This window comes from Lygodium microphyllum, chromosome 7, assembly GCF_053477565.2.
Source record: "Lygodium microphyllum isolate KBCC chromosome 7, Lygodium_microphyllum_v1.1.10, whole genome shotgun sequence".
Taxonomy (NCBI): domain Eukaryota; kingdom Viridiplantae; phylum Streptophyta; class Polypodiopsida; order Schizaeales; family Lygodiaceae; genus Lygodium; species Lygodium microphyllum.
In genome coordinates, this window is record NC_141141.1 from 143392559 (window position 1) to 143414474 (window position 21916).

General features: G+C 42.5%; 1 protein-coding gene across 1 annotated transcript in view; it reads right to left on the reverse strand.

Moving 5' to 3' along the window:
• Window positions 1-207: 207 nt before the first annotated feature.
• The window catches only part of GLY2 (Metallo-hydrolase/oxidoreductase superfamily protein), a 53043-nt gene continuing 31334 nt past the window's right edge, over window positions 208-21916 (reverse strand). The window contains exons 2-7 of the mRNA XM_087682044.1: window positions 15441-15563; window positions 14402-14563; window positions 1764-1842; window positions 1465-1578; window positions 763-939; window positions 208-673 (exon numbers count right to left, since the gene is read on the reverse strand). Coding sequence (XP_087538170.1) covers window positions 599-673; window positions 763-939; window positions 1465-1578; window positions 1764-1842; window positions 14402-14563; window positions 15441-15563 — 730 coding nt within the window. The 3' untranslated portion in view covers window positions 208-598. The remainder of the gene's footprint in view (window positions 674-762; window positions 940-1464; window positions 1579-1763; window positions 1843-14401; window positions 14564-15440; window positions 15564-21916) is intronic.

Sequence of the window (21916 nt, forward strand, 5' to 3'; positions counted from 1 at the left end):
TGCTATTGCAATGCACAGTTCCATTAGTGCGGATGGCTGTTAGCATAGCAGTGAGGAATGGTTAATATCATGTTAACTTAAATGGGACTGCTATTGCTTGACAATGCCCCTTGCTATCCAGAAATGAGGTGCACAAAAGCTCGCCATTTTCACCCCAAAGCTCATCAAAATAAAGCTTGCCCAAAAAAAACACATTGGCAATGCCTCTGCATGTAAGGCACAAGTGAAGGAAAAATCACAACCCTTCACTTGCCATGATTAAATGTATCTATTGCCTGAATGCCATATACAAAGTGTAAAAGCAAAAGTGTCTCATAATGGGTGGTTTATGCCAAAAAGGGCATGCAACATTTCAGAGAAGAGTTGCATTCAGCAACAAAACCATACAATACATAAATAAGCACTCGTATGAACATGGTAACAAGAACATCCGTATAAGATAAATGACAAACTGGAACGTTGAATCACAAAACAGGTGGCTAAGAAGAGCAGACAGTCAGAAAACTACATAAGACACTGCTAGGGGAAGGCTAGCAAAACTCTTTAAGGTCACTTATGAGACATGCCTCATTTAAACAAACTTACAACACCAAGGCATCTATCCACTCCAACTATCTTTTCGGCGCCTCAGTGCCGCCATTACCTTGATTGGATCAGTAAGGCCAGTAGCATCCTGATAAAAACTGCCCAGTCAGCAACAATGACAATATCATTTTAAAAAACTGACCAGAAATGTTTATCCTAATCATATTGTAAAAGTACCTGAATTGGCTTCATATGTACACGCATAAATGGGTTTATCTCTAATTCCTCCCCTATCGTAGAGGGCACTGTAGGTCTGTTCTCCATGCGTTGTTGCTTTGCCCAAGCTAGTTTTTCTAAAATAGCATGGTTATCTGGCTCTACCTCCAATGCAAAAGTGAGATTTTTAACAGTATACTGTCAAGAAGATCAACCAAAAAGAGTTAACAGTATATTCCGCACAAACACTTAACTAGTCTGTGCTTAATATGTCTAGTACTGAAGCTCACTTTCAGAATCACATCCTGTAATGATATCTTCCCTGCTTGACGTGACTTGCTCCTAGCTAGTTATACAATAAAACTCTTTCTAAGTACAGAAATCCTCAAAGCATTGCATCCCATGAAACTTCCAGGGCGTAAATGGGTAGACTATTTCAAATCTACAAAACAGGGGTGCTACTCAGTGCAATCAAACTGCAGAGTCCGTTCAGCATCTTCCAACCACTTTTTGCAAATACTGCTGTGATGCAACTACACTTAGAACCACAAGACCAAAACAAGATTATGCAAACTGAAAGATGACAAGAAGAATCCATTACAATATATAGCAATTTGAAACAGAAATGACATTACAGGCAGGTTTGTTGATATCCCAAACACTTAAAAAGTCCATAAAACTGATAAAATTATCTGCAGATTATAAGGAATTCTAGTTACACACCTCATGCCCACAATATACACAGGTGCTTGGATCCAAAAATGCCAATTTTTTACACAGAGAGTTGTACATTTCCTCAGCCGTCCCTTCAAAAAACCTCCCACAACCTCCAATAAACTGCACAAAACATTACCAAGGCAGGTAACTTAAAAACCATTGAGCCAGCTGATGGAACATATTTAATCTTCTCTCCTTTTTTCACTTTTTTCAATAGGAATTTATTTAGTGGTCCCATTTTTTCCAAGGTACCCCAGTGATGAACATAATTTGCATACAATCATGTCCTTAAGTGTTCATCTTACCAAAGTATCTCCAGTGAAAACAGCTGGGCTATCTCCTCGAGAATCGATGACATTGTAGCAAATGTGACCCTTTGTATGACTTCATAAGAGAAAAGAGCACATGAGTAGTTTCCATCAGGGCAACATTCTTTCATAGCAAAACAAAAGATTTTGCTGAGACCAGAGTCTAGCTTTACTACATGATAAAATGATCAGTATAGAATACAGATTGTATGACGTGGACAACAAAAAACAAATTCTAGACGAAAGATAAAAAGGCATGTAAGCAATCAATCTAAATATAAGTAGATGTGATGTCTGACACGCATCAGCAATCAGAATAGATTGTACAGTCCTCAATCTGGTCAAATACTTTCCAGTAATCCATCGTTTTGTTGTTCTTTTGTATCGGTCACTGCTTAAAGATATGTCTCAACTCACGTTGATTCCAAATCATAAAACTTATGTGAGAAGAATGCTAGAGCACAGCAACAAATTTGATGATAATTCTCCTCTTTCAGTGGAAGTAGCTTGGATTTTTTAAACATGCCACCAGACCCTTACCTTGTTGTCTCGACATTATAAACAACCAAGGAGAACTTCAAGGAAGAGAGGCACATTAGTCACTCCCACCCTACTCTATAGGGCTCCCATTGTTAGAAATTTAGTCATCCCCTGAATGAGCATCGGTAGTGTACTGTTGTACAGTTAGCACTCTCAAGCACAGTTACGTTTTTGCTGGATAAAGGTCGGGGACAGTTTCATGCAGTCGTCAGGTGTTTTCCAGCACTCCTGGGCAGTCAAGCAGGCCACACATGCTGTGTAGGATGCCACGTGGCACACGCATTTATTGTGCAGCATTTTATTTATTATTTTATTGCTGTGATTGCTGTTTGCAGCAGTCCGCCAGTTTTAACTGACTGACCTGATCATTGTATTGATAATTTTTTGCCTATTTATAGGCTGGCCAGCCTGTGGTCATCTTCACTTATTTTTCAAGTGGAGAGAGAGATCATCTAGCAAAGATACACTCCACAACCTGTCATGCATATTTACCTTCTTCGTTTTGTTAGAATTTGCCAATTCTATGGGCAGTGCCCAATGTTTTAGTTATGTGGTTGTAGTGTGAACACAACTACATAGATAAGTTGTGTCACCACTTCTAGAGTCAGTTCTAGAGTTAAATAAACTCTAGTTGAGTTAAGGATAGGTCTAACTTACTTAAGACCTATTGTACTTTCATTCTATCATTCTAGCACTTGCATCTTTTGAGTGTGGAACTCCTGCACACTCTTGCTCATTGCCTTGTGCTCACTCTCTCTCTCTCTCTCTCTCTCCCTTCCTCCATTTGGTACCAGACCAGCTTCTACGCAGGGATCTTGAACAGCCATCATCAGCCGGCGCCGCTTTGACAAGGTCCTACTGCAGCCAGCCAATGTTCATCCCAAGGAAGAGAAGTTGTTGTTTTGGAGGAGGTGCTGCTGTTGTTTTCAGCCTGCATGTGCATGCAGTCCCGTACATAGTCTTGCATGCAACTATGCACACATAGCCTCTCTCAGCCTTGTTCGTAATATTCTCAGCCCTGCCCTGCCATTTCCTCAACCTTGCTCGCCATTTTCTCAATCCTGCCCGTCATTTTCAACAGATCTGTGAAAAAATGCAGAAACCCTAATTTTCCAAATTTGGGTGTTTTCAAAAGTTTCTGCATTTCTCATCTGTCTTGCTCATCTCATACCTAATTTCGAAGACATTTTCAATTTCTTACACTCCGTGCCAAGAAATTTGGGGATTTTCGGCCAACTTCTCCAATTTCTAAAATTTCTTCGAGGAAAGTTGGGGCTTTTGCCCGATTCAAGTTCCCATGTGTGAATCTCCACCGAAATAGTCAAGATTGTGCAATTTCTTCCACATTGGTATGAGAAATTTGGGACTTTTCAGGTTTTTTGCTTCAGCACACATCAAAGGTGGATTCCAGCTCTATTGGTTCTTGTTGGCACATGTCCCAAGGCGACATTTCTACAGATATTCAAACTGTAAGGTAAAAAATTCTTCAATTTCTTCGAAATTTTAGGAAAATTTTTGGGCCTTTTGCCATGCAGGCATCCCAAGACAGAAAATCAGCGGTACAACAGCATTCAATTGTTGCTACAATCAGATTGATTAATAACTTTGAGGGAAACTCAAAAATTTTGGTGAGAATCAGCATTAAATTGCTGGAATTTGTACTTTTGTGGGCACACATTACAAGGCAAGTGTACAACAGAAAAATACAGCAATGCATTGCTGTTATTCTTGTGGCTGAGTGCTGATTTGGGTGACATAGTGCATACTTTGGCATTTGTGTGATAGTTTGGCACTTGTTTGACAATCCCAAAGGATTTCTAGTACTCTGAGGAGTTCACACATTATACTTTGGCATTGAAGTATTTGGCTGCAGACTTTTACAAATTCCTAATAGCATAGCACATCAAGGAAACAATGATCAGAATAGCATCCTTGGTGTCCTCACTCAGGAGGACAAGCTTGATGGTTCCAACTACTCGTTATGGAGCTATATGGTCCACAACCTTCTTGTTGTGAAGGACTTGTGGAACTATATTACAGGCGACTTGCAACGACCAGGAGGTCTCACACCTCAAACACCTGAGTGTCACGCTTGAGGACCGGTTGCTAGTGCTACTGCTGCTGCCCCTCCTACGAAGGATCAAAGGAAATGGAATTCGAAGGATACTCAAGCACTTTCCTTCATAGCATTGTCAGTAAAAAGGGCCATCATACCCCATATTCAGCCTTGCAAGACCTCAAAATCAACATGGGACATACTTGCGCACATGTTTGCTGCCCATAATGAGGCCAAGATCTCCTAACTTCGAGAGTTAGCAAATATAAACATAAATAAGGGTGATAGCATGACGGATCACCTTACTCATATACAAGATTTGCATAAGTAGTTGCTCAATGTCGATGAGATTATTCATGATGCTGAATTGGTGAACATCACATTGAGCTCTCTTCCAGAGTTATATCTTGGTTTTCACACCTCTTTGATGTTTTCATTTGGGGGGGCAGGGGGTCAGGGGGGCACAGCAACCCCTTACTTTTGTGGAGTTGGAGGCCTCTAGTAGCAAGAGAAACAAACTCAAAAGAATGTTGCATTGCATTGAGGTGATGTGGCTACACTTTCCAAGTTTAAAGGCAAGGGTAAAGCCAAGCAAAATGCACAAAATCAACAAATGTGTGATGCCGGACAGCCATCAAACAAGGCTGTCCAAGACTTAGATAAGTCTAAAAAGAAGAGAAAATGTCATTTATTGCAAGAAGCCAAGTCATTTTATTGATGAGTGCTGAAAGAGATTGGCCAAGGAGAAGAAGAAAAACTCCGGTTTGGCTGTCCAAGAGGCATCAACCAACAAATCAGCAGATGGTGATGCTTCAGCCAACTTGGTAAAGAAGGATTATGCATTTCTTACGTGCAGTTATGATTCTTCTATGGCTGATTCGGCATTTAATACTACTAAAACGCAACAAACATGGTATTTTGACAATGGTGCTTCAAAGCACATCACTTCCAGGAAGTGTTTGTTTACTTCTTTGCACTCAACCCCTCCTACGAAACGTGTCACATGTGCAAACAACAACAAGAATGATGTTTGTGGCATTGGGACAGTCAGTATTACTACTACAGATGGTTCAGACTTTATGCTTCTAGATGTATTATTTGTACATGGCATTACAAAGAACTTGTTGTCTATTTCTGCCTTCAATAAGCATGGCTTTTAGATCAGCTTTGAGAATGACAAATGTATTTTCAGAGATAGAGAGAGATGAACTATGCACACGCGCTATCCGACACCCTATACAAGGGTTTATTCTTGTTAGACACTTATGACCAACAATCTCATGATGCTCTGGCAATCACTAGTCTTATGTCCACCATACAGAATGTAGAGCTTTGGCATGCCTATTATGGACATGTGAGCTTTGGGAGTTTGATGACCCTTCAAAGGTGTCATATGATAGGTGCATTGCCTCCGATGGAGACTTCACCTTCTCATGCATGCGAGGGATATATTTTGGACAAGATGTACAAGTATGCCTTCAATAAGGATGGTGCAATGTGTGTTGTCTGAAAAATGCAGCTTAAGCCTTCTTCACTCTAATGTTTGTGGTCCCATGAGGACACGTACACTTAGGGCTTACCTCTATTTTGTTATATTTATTGATGACTACTCAAGGCATACATGGGTGTATGGGATGAAGGCTAAGTCTAATATATTCATGCATTTTAAACATCTTGTGGCAAAGCTTGAACCTAAAACTGGTTTAAAAGTGCAAACACTTCACATAGATAGAAGGGGGGCCTACATGTCTCGTGCATTTGAGACATATTTGTTGGATCGTGGCATTACACATCAAGCCATTGTTAGAATGACTCCTTAGCAAAATGGAGTTGCTGAAAAAAAGAATTGCACTCTCATGGAAATGACTCATTGTATGTTAAAAAGCAAGAGGCTACCACGTTAATTTTGGTTAGAAGGGCTTCAATGTGCCAATCATGTTGCACCTTGATACTTTCCGGTTAGAGCCGACTTTAGTTCAGGCTCAATCAAGTTCAACAGAGCAGAGGTCCAAAGTATTACTTGATGCTTGTGAGGGAGCTAGCACCTCCGCTCCTCAGTTTTGGACAGCTCTAGAAGTAGTGGATCTCGAATGTATTCAGCATACATTCAGGGTATTGTAGATAAACAGTATGTTTGCCAGAAGATCACTATTCAATGTACTAGTCACTATGTTTGGTATGCAGATCGGTATGGTTTTCACTGCAGCTCTGAAACTGTACATTTGCATCTATTATGCTCAGTGTGTAATCAGTTATGCTTGGTATGGCATTGGTTATGCTTGGTGTAGCATCAGTTAATGATCATCCAGGGATGATTATCGAATGTTGGTTTTTAGCATATGATCAATAATATTTAGTGGGTATTCAGCTCGGTTTTTTATCAGCTTGAGAACCGTTTATGGTCACTTTTTGGATCAGTTTTGCATCAGTTTTTGCATTGATTGCTGGTCAGTTTTTGCAATGAGTTTGTGATCAGTTTGGGGTCATATTTGCAACAGTTTGTGATCAGTTCTCAAATCAAGAAGTGATCGTTTATGATCAGATTATGCTTAGTTTTCAATGATTTACATCTAGTTCCATGGACAACAGCATATGTTATGATGCCATTGATGTTTTAGCCATGGTTTATGCTTAGTTATACTATGCTATGGTTTGGTTTTGCAACATGAGTTGAGCTCATGACATATGGACATGTCACATGATAATCTGGCAATGTTTTTGAGATTCTTTGTGAGTCTTATGTTATGTTATATTGGCTGGTAATTTTCAGCATATGTTGGGCATATGGAATGGTTGAACAACAGTGCGCAATGTTGTGTCAACTATGATGCCCTATGGAAAATTCCACTGTAGTACTTTGCTTTTGATGCATTTGGCAGTGCAATCGAGAACGATTGCAAGGATTTCAAGAGGGAGGGCTATCATGAGGACATGTATTTTTGAAACCTCACTTAACATGTGGATTAATTTTTAATCACATGATTAAGTAAATGTTGCACATGTGAGGTGCAACTTGGGTTAAAGTAAATTTATGAGCCCGAGACCCGAGAAAATCACCGAATGTCAAAGGCAAAAGTTGCTATAAGTTATGTTGCACAGATACCTAGTGGTATCTGGTATTAATTGTTGGTCTAGGTCATTCATTTGGCTATAAGTGTCAATTGGTGACACTAGAGAAGTGGCATTTAATGGTACCTAACGTCAATCTAATGGTCAAAGATGGCACACAGACACTCGAGAATGGAAGTTGCCTAGCCAATTCAATAATTGACCAGTCTAATTATTTTTCAGAACACCGAAATAATTATTTGATTAATAAGTGTCAATTGGTGACACTAGAGAAGTGGCGTTTAATGGTACCTAACGTCAATCTGATGGTCAAAGATGGCACACAGACACTCGAGAATGGAAGTTGCCTAGCCAATTCAATAATTGGCCAGTCTGATTATTTTTCAAGACACCGAAATAATTATTTGATTAATTTTTAAAATTTAAAGACTGAAAATTAATATTTAATTATGGATAATGCTGAAAAAACCATTCGGGAAGTTTACCACTTGTCAAAAATACCTATGTAAGACTGAAAAACGTCTTTAGAGGCTGAAGAGAGGCATTTTTAGTGTATTCAACCTACAAGAGAGGGAGGAGATGTTGTTGGTCTGATTTGCAACCATTGGAGGACCTTCTGAGGCAGCCAGGGACTAGAGAAGACCAATCAACAACGCGTGACAACATCTACATGCTGTTGAGATAGGGCAGCAGCAGTAAATGACTGATTTTCCTCAGTTCTTTGCATCTACAAGCTATTGTGGCAAGGCAGCAGCTGCATTTAACTGATTTTCAGTCATTCTTCGCGACAAAACTCTGAATTTTCTCTCTCTACAGCTTTCTCTCTCATCTCCCAGCCATTTCACAGCCTTGCTCCGAAGCTATCAGCATTTAGACCCTTGGAGGCTGAGAAATTGCAAATTTCTCTGCTATAAACCCCAATTTACAGCAGAAATAGATTGAAGACTTGTTAGTCACTTCGGACAGCAAGGGGAGTTTGGATTCTGAAGGGATTCAAGAGAATCCCATTGTAAATCAAATTCTTCAATAAAGCTAAAGAAATACCGAAAGGGGTACCAATTTTGGGGTCAATCGGGTGTGCATTGTACAATATCAGTAGCTAAATTTGTATTTTCACATTTGCACTGATTGTTTGTTGCTGTAATTAAGTTGTAATTAGGGATTTACCACCCATCCACGGAAGGAAGGCTGGTTACAACTGCAAATCAAACTAGCAGCACCTCCTCCCTCTCTCTTGCAGACTAAATATACTAAAAATACCTCTCTCCAGCTTGTAAGGACGCTTTTTAGTCTTGCATGGGCATTTTTGACAAGTAACAACCCTTCCAAATGGTTTTTCCAACATTATCCATAATTAAATATTAATTCTCAATCTTTAAATACTGAAAATTAATCTAATAATTATTTCGGTGTCCTGCAAATAATCTGACTGGCCAATAATTAAATTGGCTAGGCAACTTCCATTCTCGAGTGTCTCTACACCATCTTTGACCATCACATTGACATTAGGTACCATCAAACGTCACTTCCCTAGTGTCACCAATTGACACTTATGGCCAAATGAATGACCTAGGCCAACAACTGGTACCAAATACCACCAAGTACCTGTGCAACATAACTTATAGCAACTTTTTCCTTTGACATCTCGTGATTTTCTCGGGTCCGAGGCTAGTAAATTTACTCTAACCCCAGTTACACCTCACATGTGCAACATTTACTTAACCATATGATTAAGAATTAATCCACATGTTAAGTGAGATTTCAAAAATACATGTCCTCATTAAAGTCCCTCATGAGGAAATTGTTTGCTTGCCCGAGTAGCCTTTTACAAAGATGATGATAGTCATGCAATGTGCAAGGAAATACAACAAGGAAGGGAGGCCGATGTCGAAGCCAAATACCGAAACCTATAGAATACCAATAGGGTAGAAATCCCCTCTCAACCATCAATATCAATGTTGAGGAGAGAGAGGAATCTAATGTCGAGGTCTTTATGTGGTGCCAAGAACCGTGATGAATCTAATGACGAAGATAGACCTGACAACCCTTAGCCAAAATAGCCAAAGAAAAATCAGCCTTCTAGATATGCAAAATATGTTTGTACTCAATCTCAAGAGAGGGCTCCAATGTTCATGGAGTGGCATGGACAAGCTTAAATCTCAACCCTTGGAGAGGACTCCATGCTAGTCAAGAAGCACCAAGAGAGCAATCCACCATGCGAGTAGATCAAATGGATGAAGAAGGAAGACTTGGCCCTCCCTACCAGGAAGAGCACGGAAAACTCAGCCACCAAGGCAATTCAGATATGCCCATACTTAATCTCAAGAGATGGCTCCAATGCTGACTAAGTGTCATAGGCATGCCTGAAACTCAACCTCAGGAGATGGATCCTATGTCAATCAAAAATATGCAAACACAACCACCAAGGTAGTGTAAAGGAGTGCTCTAAATACAAAAAACACAAAACCAATCGTATGAACAAAGCACAAACTGATAAACACAGAACACAGTCACGGTTAGGGTTAGGGTAACTCAAAGACAATGAGCACAATGAATAATTAAGTAAATGAATAATGAATATACAGCGCTCTTGCAACAAACACACTATGCAATGAATACTAAACCTCAAACTCTGGTATCTCTAGGATCAAGGCAGAGGTTATGAGCTGTTGAGTGTGTCATACTCCTAACAGATCCTGAATTGCAACAAAGGTAGCCTCCATGTGTCAAACACCAGCAAACACAGCCAAGGAAGACTGGATCTGATGCACACGACAATGTAGGAGAGAGAACGACTGAAAACGCAGGTACTTGAGGAGAGAGAAAGTCTGAACGACAACTGTTAGGTGCAAATGCAGCAGATAGAGGTGAGAGAAAATCAAGGTGGCAAACACAAACTGAAAATGCAACATTCAAAGGAGAGAGAAGATCAGGGCGACAGTTCTAGGCTGATAGCGACAGTACCAGATGCTGATGTCGGCATCAAACGCAGCAGCAAACTGTAGGTGACAGCTCCAAGGTACCAAGCGACAACTACAAACAATAGACAAAGGCTGGAAACAGGTGCCAAATAGTAGCAAATGGCTAGGGGAAGCTCTGACCGCAATGTCCTCTGCGAACAAGGTGTGGACAGTAGAGATACAGCTCCTGAAACCTACAAAACAAGTTTAAGGGAGTGTGGTGGGCTACATGCCTATTTATAGAAATTCTGGGGCACCCAAATTAGGGTTCTGCATGTGGGACACACTAACTCTTTAGGATTATGTTTCTTTTTTAAATAAGAGGTTTTCTTCATTAATTAAGCATGTTTTGGGGCTGTTTAAGTTAGATTAATGCATTTTTAGCTCAATAGGTAGTAGTCCACCTATCATGATAAAATAAACGAGATGTAGAAAATGATGGTTAAATTATAAACACACCTCAACTAAAAGGAAAGAAAGGCATTTGCTTAGAGAAGAAGCATGCCCAAGACCCTCCGATCTCAAGAGAGAAGATACTTTCTTTATCTCCATGCTAATGGAGGAATATTTGCCAAGACAAAAAGTGAAAAAATAAACCTTTGGCCCTTGTAGAACCTGCAATGTTAGTCCTAAACAAAAATACAAAAGCTAGTATGAAAGGATTAAGAAAAAAACCAACATACGAGATATTTCATATTGAGATGCTTTGAATGTTTTGCTAAAAGAAAGCTTGAGTGAGCATAGAATGTAGCGGATGACTTGAAAAACTATGGCTAAGCCTAAAGAAAATGTAGCCTAACTAGCCTAAAATACTTAAGGGTAACCTAGAACTCCTAAGAGACTAGCCTAGGGGAAGGTAAGGACCAAAGTAATCACACATACTACGAGGCACTAAAGGGAAGATTTAGGATCCGCTGCATCCGTGGCCAACCACTGATGACCATGGATACCAAGGGGTGGAGAAACTGTGCTACCTCCCTAGGGAAGACCCCCTCTCAGCCTCCTTGGAGTGGCACTATCATTGCCGAAAGGGGCTGAGGTTGGTCAAGGAATAGTGATTGGATTTAACTTTGGTGTGGGTAGAAGATCCTTAGCTTGGGCTAAGGTTCTTCTACCCACACCAAATCACCAAATGTGAAGATGAATGGAAAGCACCAAACCACACTCAAATGAAATAGAGGATGAAGGATTACATTGTAGAACATCTCTGAACACAAAGTTTTCTTCAAAACCATATTGGTATCAATATGGATCTCCACCGTGACTTATAGTTGGTTCTTGCATAACAAAAGGAGCACTACAAAAAAAATTAAACTCACACAAAGATGGATTGTACAAACCTACAAAACTCTCTAAGATCGCGCACCGTTTAATGAAACTTTTGGTAATTTATACATTTTGGGCGATTTTAAAGAGCTAATCAATTTGTAATGCATCTTTAGCTCAACAACAATTCCACATTAGCTACACTCTGACACCCATATGGGCACCAAGATTGTATCATAGGAGTCAATGGAGTCAAGAGCTTCATGGGCCAGACATTGAGGAGGTGTATGCAGGATGTAAGCAGTCAAAGTACATGAGAACAAGATTCGAGTATGAGGATCATGAATACAACAAGAGAGCACCAATTTATACATGCTAAGCTCCCTCTCTCCACACCAGGAATTTGGAGATATGAGAATATGAATGTGATCCAAACATTTAGACAATCTATGAGAATTTGGTTGGCCAATAATCAGATAAACAATAAAGGAGTTTGCCATTATTAGACCTTTAGCACCTATAAATTGAGAAATGAATTCTTCCAAGATAAGACTAAAAGTGAGAAAGCAAGAAGAAGACCACAGACACTCTAGCATGATGTACACTCACTACACCTCAATGACTGCATCATGAAGTAGCAATCCTCCAATGCCATGATCCAATGAAGTGAAAGCAGTCAAAGCAGCCACCTTTGCGCCACTTGTAGCCACACAAGCTCCATGGATAGCTTTGTAAGGAAAAGCTAGGGCAAACTAAGAGAAACAGAGTGTATGGCATACAATAAACACAATCTGATGAATGCTTAATGAAGATGCGGGTGTATAGAAATGCGAATGATACAATAGGAGAAAGAGTTGTTTTGGATCTTGTTTTAAAAAGAATGTTTTCTAGAATGGTTGGTATGCTTTCGTTAGGTTGTTTGCCTTGGTTTGTTTTCTACCAAAAAGAATTGTGATTCTTGTGTGGACTATGTCACAAGTAGAGCGAGTTTGACGATCCCCACATCTCTCGCTATGATTCTCTCACTAGGAATCAAAGTTCATCCTGGATGCTAGGACCAGCACCAATGACGAGAGGTCTCTCCGCAGTGGTGTACCCTCCTTGTGAGGCGCATGGGATTTGGGGCTACTCCTATCAAACATCCAACAACACAAGTTGACAAATAGGAGGACGATGCTATCAGACCAACCTAAACAAAGAGTCATAATCGACTTCTTTTCTAGGGCAGGTCCCACCGCACTTATTGCCAAGAGATCCAACCTATCTTCACCCATCATAAGAGGCTCCCATCAAGATATCTCACCCCTAACACAATAAAGCAGATCTTGTCATGGCCCATGAGATGGATACTAGCAGCAAACCAACCTTGTGAATCTGTAATGCCATTACTCCAACCTTTTCTCAAGACTAGAATGCCTTTCATTACTGTTTATCTTTTCATAGACATGGGAGCTTTCTTGTTTACCGCTAGCTTTATCTAGACTTTCATAGTTCTTTTAGATGTCATAGTCTCCACAATCTCACAGTACCTTTTAGATGTGAGCTGGTTTGATAATTTTGTACTCCATGACAAGGTCACACCTCAAGGTTCACTTGTCCTGTTTGTTCAAGTCTCATGGTCACATTGGCCTTTTGCAGTCATTAGTAGATCCTTCCCTGGAATATGTTGAGCTAGCAGTCCAACCTCATTTAATTCCACCATCCTGAGAGAAGGAGAAAGAGAGAAAGTGATGCTAACATCTACAACAGGCCAAAATGGCCTATGAGACCTGAGCATAGTGCAATTGAAGATTATGTCTCAGCATAGAGTAGAATCAAAATAGTTATAAAAGGTAAATAATATTGTAAAAGTCTATGACTAGAGAAGTAAATGAAGAAAGAGAACATAGTATAGTATCCACTGATCTAATCTCTCTTTCATCAGGTGTTGCACCAAGTTATCAAGCATAGCAGGGCTGAGGTATCTCGGAAAGCGTCTCTGGTGGCAGGCCATGATGGTGTTGATCGATCAACATTTTTCTTTTTTTTTCACTCCTTTCTTTGTCCATATATGGCCCTGGTAGGTGTGATTGTCTCGCACAACACAATACTATAGCTCTATGCAAGGAAACTCCTCCTGACCCACTATACCTAAAGCAAAGGAAGGGGAGGGTGTTGAAGGGGTGAGGGGGTTTGTCATACTGCCTCTCAAGAAGTCTATGGGGCATCTAGCTCGGTCAGTCTAGGCCTGAACACTTCATTTTCCTATTCTTGTTTTTACAACTAAGGAAAAATGCCCTACCCTTAAGAAATGCAAAGGCCTTTTATAGCAGGAAAACAGTAAATTGAGAGAAAAAACTTAGCAGACAACAATCTAATGCAGGTTGATTTTCATACCTTCACGTGCAGTTATATTGAAAACTACTCTTTAAATAAGACCAAAAAGCCCAACAGAGATAACAGAATGTCTCAAATCTATGAGCTCCAAAAAATATGATAATACTCTTGATAGCAGTCATACATAAGCATGGCAATGTTACACAATGCTATCAAACTGAATGTTAGCTTCAAATTTTACAGAACTAAGTGACAAACAATGCACTTCAGACTTTTCAGAACTAAGTAACAAACAGTGCACTAACATCCCAAATACCATTCCATAAAAGTTCAATACATCAGGAGCAGCATCTCTTTTCACCCAACCAATGCATTTCTGGAAATCAAAGTAGACGAGGGACTGAAGCATTCTAGAAGAAAAAACTAACCTTGGTGTGTGCAAAGCCTTGATTTTGATAGAATCACCCAAAGAGATCTCATCCCCATCTTGAACCTCGTGTGTTTTGCCCTGAACGTTGTCTTTTGAGCCTCCATATACTTCTATGCCAGGGATCATCTTCTTTATTTTCTCATTACCTCCAGCATGATCCCTATTTTAATCCAATGCCTTAATAATTGCTCCTCCCTCCCTCATGCACAGCCTTATTGTTACATGCTTAACTGGATAGTGACTAGTCTTAGTTATAAGGCTCATATAACACCCTCATTACCAACAATCATCGAAGATAATATCTGGAGGAGATTATCTTAACAATGATGAATTATGCATGACAACATGGGCATTTGTCTGAATCCTAGAAAACTGGCACAGTCAGACTGACTTCTCAATAGCAACCATCCAAAACATTCAATAATTAGGGCCCAGTAACTCTAATGGTTACATGTACAAACCTATCACAAAAATGTCAGTTCACAGAATCAGGAGACTGTTGGTTTAATGCTTGTGACCACAGAAGAGAACATCTGAAGGGCAATATTGTCACATTATGCTTGACAACATGGCTATTTTCCTGAATCCTATAAAGCTAGCTCAGTTAGCTGATGTCTCAAAAGCAACTGTCTGATGACTGAAACATTCAATACTTGGGATCCAGTAACTATCATGCCTATTGTACAAACCTATTATCAAAATGTCGGTCCATAGAATTAAATCCATATTGCATAAGGATGTCTGCCTATATTGCCAGTAGATATCCTAGCACCAATGAATAACTTAATGATGTAAAGGATATGATACAGTCTGACGGGATTCCTCCCTTATGTCTTTACAAAGTCATAAGTGACAGGAAAATAGTAAACATCACACAACAAGTCCCACATGAGTGAAAATCTCATGTTGAAGCTCAGTCACACTGTCTGATAGCAATGCTTTAAAGCCTTGAACATAAGAGTGTCACATAAAAAGCTTTTACAACGTATCCAGGATTTCAAAAGCAACAATACACTTGAAAACAGGGAACATCATACCAGTGATGATGAGTGGTAATGACAAATTTGATATTTGCTCCATGTGCTTGTGCTGCCTCTATAACTCGATCAGGCTCTACAGGATCAACAACTGCTGCATCTCGTGATGCATCATCAAGAAGGCTGAAAATTTTCACAAATTAAGTGCATAAGTCAGAACAATCATACCAGGAGACATGTAGATTGGCAAAGATCATGATTTTAGAGTAAGTTTGAATCCCATTGTTTTAATCAAAGGAACATCATCCTAAGGTATGCCAATTGAGCATAGTTTTAAGAAGCTTATACAATGATACATAAAATTACACTCAAGTATCACTTTAAACTAGTCCTCTAATTATTTTTTTGAAGAAAAGAAGAGTCTATTAGGAGACACCTCATAAAAAAGACCATGGTCAAAATACAATACAAGCCATCTATAGGACAACAATGGCAATGTAAAGACAAAATAATCTCCAAGCTATTTGCTCTCAAAAGGGTGCCTAATACAATGGCTTTGTGAAAAGCCAATTTGGTGGTCCTTAAAGCAAGACCATGTGGGATTCTAAGGAGCACGATGCCCGAACCCAATGAAACAAGGGTTGTGTGAAAAGCCAATTTGGTGGTCTTTACTACCAAACCATCTGTGACTCTAGGTAGAACAATCTAGTTCCTTCTCTGTGAAGGGGTCTAGAAGGAAGCGTCTCATCTCTATGATAAGGGACGGGATGTGATCTCAGACCTGTTGTCTGCATCGCTATCCTCTAGCTAAAGTGAGGGCCGCTCGTGCACGCACCTCCTGTGCATGGAGAATGGGATCCCCTGGTACCTCTTGTAGAAGTCTCTATGTGGCTGCTAGGTCCCGCCGGAGTGCTCTCTCCTCCTAGCTCTGCTGCCTGGCCTGTAGGGCTGCCTCCTAGCATATACTGCTCCACTCAGCTAGGGCCTCTGCAACCTCCTCTGCGATCCGGTCCCTCTTGCCCCGCTCCCTAGTCCACATCTACTCAATCTGTCTCTTCACCTCCTCCCTCCTGTAGATCGGTTAGGGATTCGACATGATCGTGTGTCTAGGGCAACGGCTAGGGCATCAAGTGTCAGGAGGACCAAGCATGCCAACTACCCTATCTAGCCTCTGCGAGAGCATCCGCACTCTCCCACATAAAACCTGTCCAGCCGCTCCAACAAAACTCTACCTAGCCGCCTGTATCCCCAAGAGAAGTTCAACGACCTCCCCCTCCTGTGGAAAGCACGGTCTCTCCAAGCATCCGTGCTCCTACTACCAGTAGGAAGATCTCCCATGCCTCCTACTCCTCCCTAGCCATGCCCTAGTAGTTTCTGCCTCTGCCTTGCTGGTCCTCTAAGGCCTCCACGTTGTTGAAGTCTCCTCCAACAATCCAAGAGTCCACCTTTGGGAATCCTACTACGATCTCCACCCAAAACCTGCTGCGTGCCCTAACCTCAGTAGGGGCATAAACATTGAGGACTCCAAGGCACGAGTCCCCTATGTCCAATCTGATCCATAGAACCCTCCCTGCCACAATCGTCCCGTAGTCCCGTACACAGGAGGTGAGGCTCGGGCCAATAGAGGTGCAAACACCCCCACTCCTGCTATGGGCACCGATGGCGTGCTCCCAGTAAGTGTGTGAGCTGCCTAGGCGTACCTTCCCTACCCGCTGGGCCTAGGCGGGAGTGAGCTTGTGCTCCTGCAAAAGTAGAATGTTGATTTGTCTGCAACGAGAGCAAACTGCAACTCCTGCCAAACAATCAACTTCTTGGAACCACGTGCCCCACAATAGTGGAGGCTGTTCACATTCCAGGATGCAAGATGTAAACTCATAGGGAAACCTGCGGCTGACTAACGGTGAACTCCATTCCCCAATGGTAGCTCTTGACCATACCATGGAGATGATACATGCACCTAGTGGTACCACCAGAGCATCTATCAACCAGGCTGAGAGATGTGACTCTATACACTGGTAGAAACGGGCAGCCTATGCCAGGGGCCACTCGATCACATCCATCGGAGCTCTCCACTACGGAGAGGCTCAAAAGATAATGCTCAGATGTGGAACCTCAGCCCCGGCCCACACCAATTTATATCCATCATACAACTTGGCCACTGCTGGGAGAAGAGTGCTAGTCCTCCTCCCATCCACTGGGAGATGTGATCCGCCACTTGATTCTTTACCTCCTCTATCTATGTCATTGTCTGATCTCCTCTATGAGATGTCTAAAGGAAGAATGCATAGTTTGGTCCATCCGGTGGTGCTAGTAGATGGACCTTGGCAATCCTTGACTTGCGTACCACGAAGATTCCCACCTCCAGAGGTAGTGGAAACTCTCCGCGCTCTGCAACTCTCAGGTAAGACCACGGACCACTGCAAAAAAACTCCTGTGGTAGCAACTATGCCTATCTCAGGAAAGTGTGACGGGTGGCATGGACAAATGAGCTGGTGGCTATGCAAGGGGGGGGGGGGTTTTGGTTTTTGGAGGTTTTCCACCTATACCGGGTCGGGATCAGAGGGATTGATCGGAGCGGGGAAGGTGGGAAGGGGGAAAATCGAGAGATGGTGGAGTGGTCGGCGGCACAAGGCGGAGGGGGGGGGAGGGAGGGGGGGTGAGCTAGAGTCAGCGGGGGAGGAGTGGGACCGTGTGGGGGAGGGTGTGGGGATGTGGGCCCTTGGGTGAGGTGGCCTACGACACCTCCGTGCAAGGTGGATGTGGAGGCATGTAGTCTTGTCGAGTGGGGTGAGAAGGGGGGCACTACATGGTGCTCTACCAGGGGGGAGGGAGGGGAAACGCTCACCCTCCTACTCTCTGCTATCGTGGCTATTTCTGAGGGGCTGACTACGGCCCCCCCTACCGTCTCCCTCTCTGTTGTCTCTAGACCCATGTAAAGCAGCCGTTAGCATCCACCTGTGGGCTAGTCGGCAAAGCCGCCTTGGCTCCGTTGAAGCGCGTGCAATTTGTGCTTAATGCCCAAAGTTATGGCAACATAGGCACTGCCCGGGCTGCCTAGTCACAATAACCTGTTGCTTGAAGGAGTGTCCACCTGCCTCAATCTCCAAAAACTGTGGTATATTCTTCGTCTCTTTCACTGCCACCCGTACCTTTGGGACTCCTGCGGCTGTCATTGCGTCTGTGAAGGAGGTGGGAAGAACAATGTCGAAGAGCCGACCAAAGTCCTCCACTAACTGGAGATACTCTACCACCAATCCAGGGAAGAGCAAGGTCGGATGTCTAAGAAACCTGTTGTGGAACGTGAATGCCTCCCTTGTGAAACCACTGTACCAGGGAACCATGTAGATGACCCCCTTCATGGAGGCATAGGGTGAACTAGCCACTAGCTTACGAGCTACGTCTCCCGAGGTGAGTCGTACCATGAAGACCCCTTGCTCCATGAGAACCGCCTCCATGATCTGCCCTGTGCCAATGCACAGCGTGGAGTAAAGCTAATCCCAAAGCTGGGCCCTGGATGGAGAATGTCCTATGACCTAACCAAAGATCGTTGTTTCTTTTAGCTCCAGCTCTGTGGCACGGACGGCTAAGAGTTGTTTCTCATAGAGGACGACGCACAAGGTGTTTGACTGGGGGGGGCACTCGCAGAATGCACTGGCGTTTGACGAGAGGTTTCCATTGCACGTCCCTACTGAGAACCTACCAATCACACTGCTATACTGCCGGAGGGAGGAGTGTTGCTGCAAATGGAGGGAGCAACGGGGAGGGGGGGAGGGATTGTTGACCAGGTGTGGGGGCAGCATGGGGGAGGCAGCGCGATGGAGAGGAAGATTGGCGGAAGGGAGAGGCGTAGCACACCGTGGGGAGGGAAAGGCGGGAGAAAGGCGGGGGGGGGGGGGGGGGGGGGGGGGGGGGGGGGGGGGGGGGGTAGTAGTGGGGGGCGCGATAGCAGGTCAGCAGCGTGACGGGCGGGAGCTTCCTTCTTCTTGAACTTAATGGTGCTTACTTAAGTGGTTCGCGAATATCTAACATAGCAAATGCGTGTTTCAATTCAGCCTTGAAATCTGCAATTTTTTCTTTTGAAGGTCCAATGTGAGCACTATGTTAGAGAAGGACGAGCTGCCACTGTCTTCAACCTACACACAGCCCTATGCATAATCCTACATGCAGTCCTATACACGACCCGCACACAGCCTAAGGAGCTACTGTTTTGGAGGAGCTGCTACTGTTTCCAGCTCTGCCCCTTATTTTCTCACCTCTACCCACCATATTCTCAACCCTACCTACGATTTTCTGCAAACCCTAAAAAGTTCAAAAACCTTAATTTTCAGATTCGGGGTCCTTTTGGAAATTTCTGCAATTTCATATCCATTTTGGCCATATCTCACCGAATCTCAGCTCGCACCGCCCAAAATTTGGGGCTTTTGTCAATTTTCACTCCTGGAGTTTAAATTAACAACCAATTCAAAGAAATTTCACAATTTCTTTGACATTCCTACCAAAAGTTTGGGGGCTTTTGCCTAACACGCATTCCAAGGTAGCAAACAAGTGGTACAACAGTATTTAATTGCTGTTACAATCAAACTAAACATAAAAATTTGAAAATTTCGGTAAGAATCGGCATTAAGTTGTAATTTGTACTTTTGAGGGCACACATTACGAGGCGGGTGTGGTACAACAGTGCTTGCTGTTATTTCTTGGCTGAGTGCTGATTTGGGTCAAATCGGACACACTTTGGTAATTATGTGACAATTTAGTACTTGTTGCATAATCCCAAGGGGATTTTTGGTGCTCTGTTGGAACTAAAGGGCCATCGTGCCTTTTAAATGTGCACGTGTGTGAACACACCCTTAGCACTTTGTACTTTCATACATATATCTATCTAAAAACCTAAAGTGGTATACTCGTCATTGTACCGAAAAACGTGTTCACTCTCTACTCTACTCACTCGCACTCTCTCTATCTCTCTCACTAAGCGTAATGATTGACTGCCTCGATCTCCGTGCCTAACCGATCCTCTACAAACTGGTATCAGAGCTGGCAAGAGACAGTCAAGGTGCTGCAGGAGTTCGACGAGTAGCAGTTGAGAGGCAGTCGACAAGAGTGACGGGCTAATGAGCGTGGGACGGGCTGGGTGATCAGGTGACAAGCTGGACAGGTCAATCGCATGACCAAGTGGGCGGCAACTGCACGCGACAAGCAACAGCTGCACGCGATGGGGCAACTGCACGGTGACCAGCTGACAGGGCGTAAGGGACCTGTGACAGGCGCCATCTCTAGTGGGGCGACCAGCGCGTAACGGCGAACAGGCAGGCATCACACCACACGACTGACGGGTCAACGGACCCGTCAAAATTTTTCCAAAAATTCAATTCTTTTTGAAATTTATTTCACCCATTGACGGGGTTTCGCGTGCGTAAGCACAAAATCTTAGATCTGTGCAAAATCGGCTTAGAAATTTGGGGCTTTTCTCGAATCTAAGGATCTCAACACAGAATTGGACAATCTGACTCAGAAATTGCAAAGTCGATGCACATTTGACTGGGAATTTTGGGGTTTTTCACATTTTAGTGAAATTCTTTCAATTTCACTGAAATTAATGTACGTAGGACTTGAAAATTTTGGGGATTTGTCCAAATTTGGTATGAGCAAGATGCAACAGTGATATCTATCTCAGAAATTGCAGGAATTAATGACATTTTGTCCCCAACATTTGGGGCTTTTCATGTACATGCACAAATTGGGCTGAAATTAACCCAATTTCTTGACATTGAGGCACATTGGACCCCATACAATTTGGGGCTTTTGCGGTTTGGGCAAAATCTGTGTAGCATTTGGTCATTTTATGTACATGCACGTTGAATTCCGCGCAATTTGGACATCAACACTTTGTAAAATTTGGGGGTTTTGCTGAAATTGCTTTATTTTGGCAAAATTGGACAGTCCTATGCATGACAGAGGAAATGCAGATGTGTGTTTGATGCTTTGAGCACAAAATTTCGGGGCTTTTGACCATTTGTGTCAAATTTTATGCCTGTGGGTACATGTACAACAGAAATTGCAGTTGAAATTTTTTGGATTTCTCATGTAATGTGATGCACATGCCCTTTGGAACAGCTGTAATCAGTTGGATAATGCTGTAGCACTTGGTTTGGTGCTTCTGAAAACTTAATTACAGATCTGAAATCTGTACTTCTGCATGGACATTTATTGCTGATTGGTACTTGTTTGTACCTTGGTCACTTGGGTGACAGCCTACATTTGCTGTTTTTTTTTTTGTCACATTTGGGCTGAAAACCATGGCTGGCAGCAATGACAGCAGTAATTTGATGCATATAAAGAAGCTTGAAGGCGCACATACTTTTGCGGTGTGGCAAAAACAATGCTACAATATCCTGTTACAAAAAAAGCAGGCAAAGCCGATCAAAACTAAAGGGGCAAAGCCTGCGGACACGGATCAGGACGATTGGGATGAGTTGAATGAGCTTGCACGCTCAACCATAGAGCTATCGATTTTTGATGCCTTGCTCTTCAACATT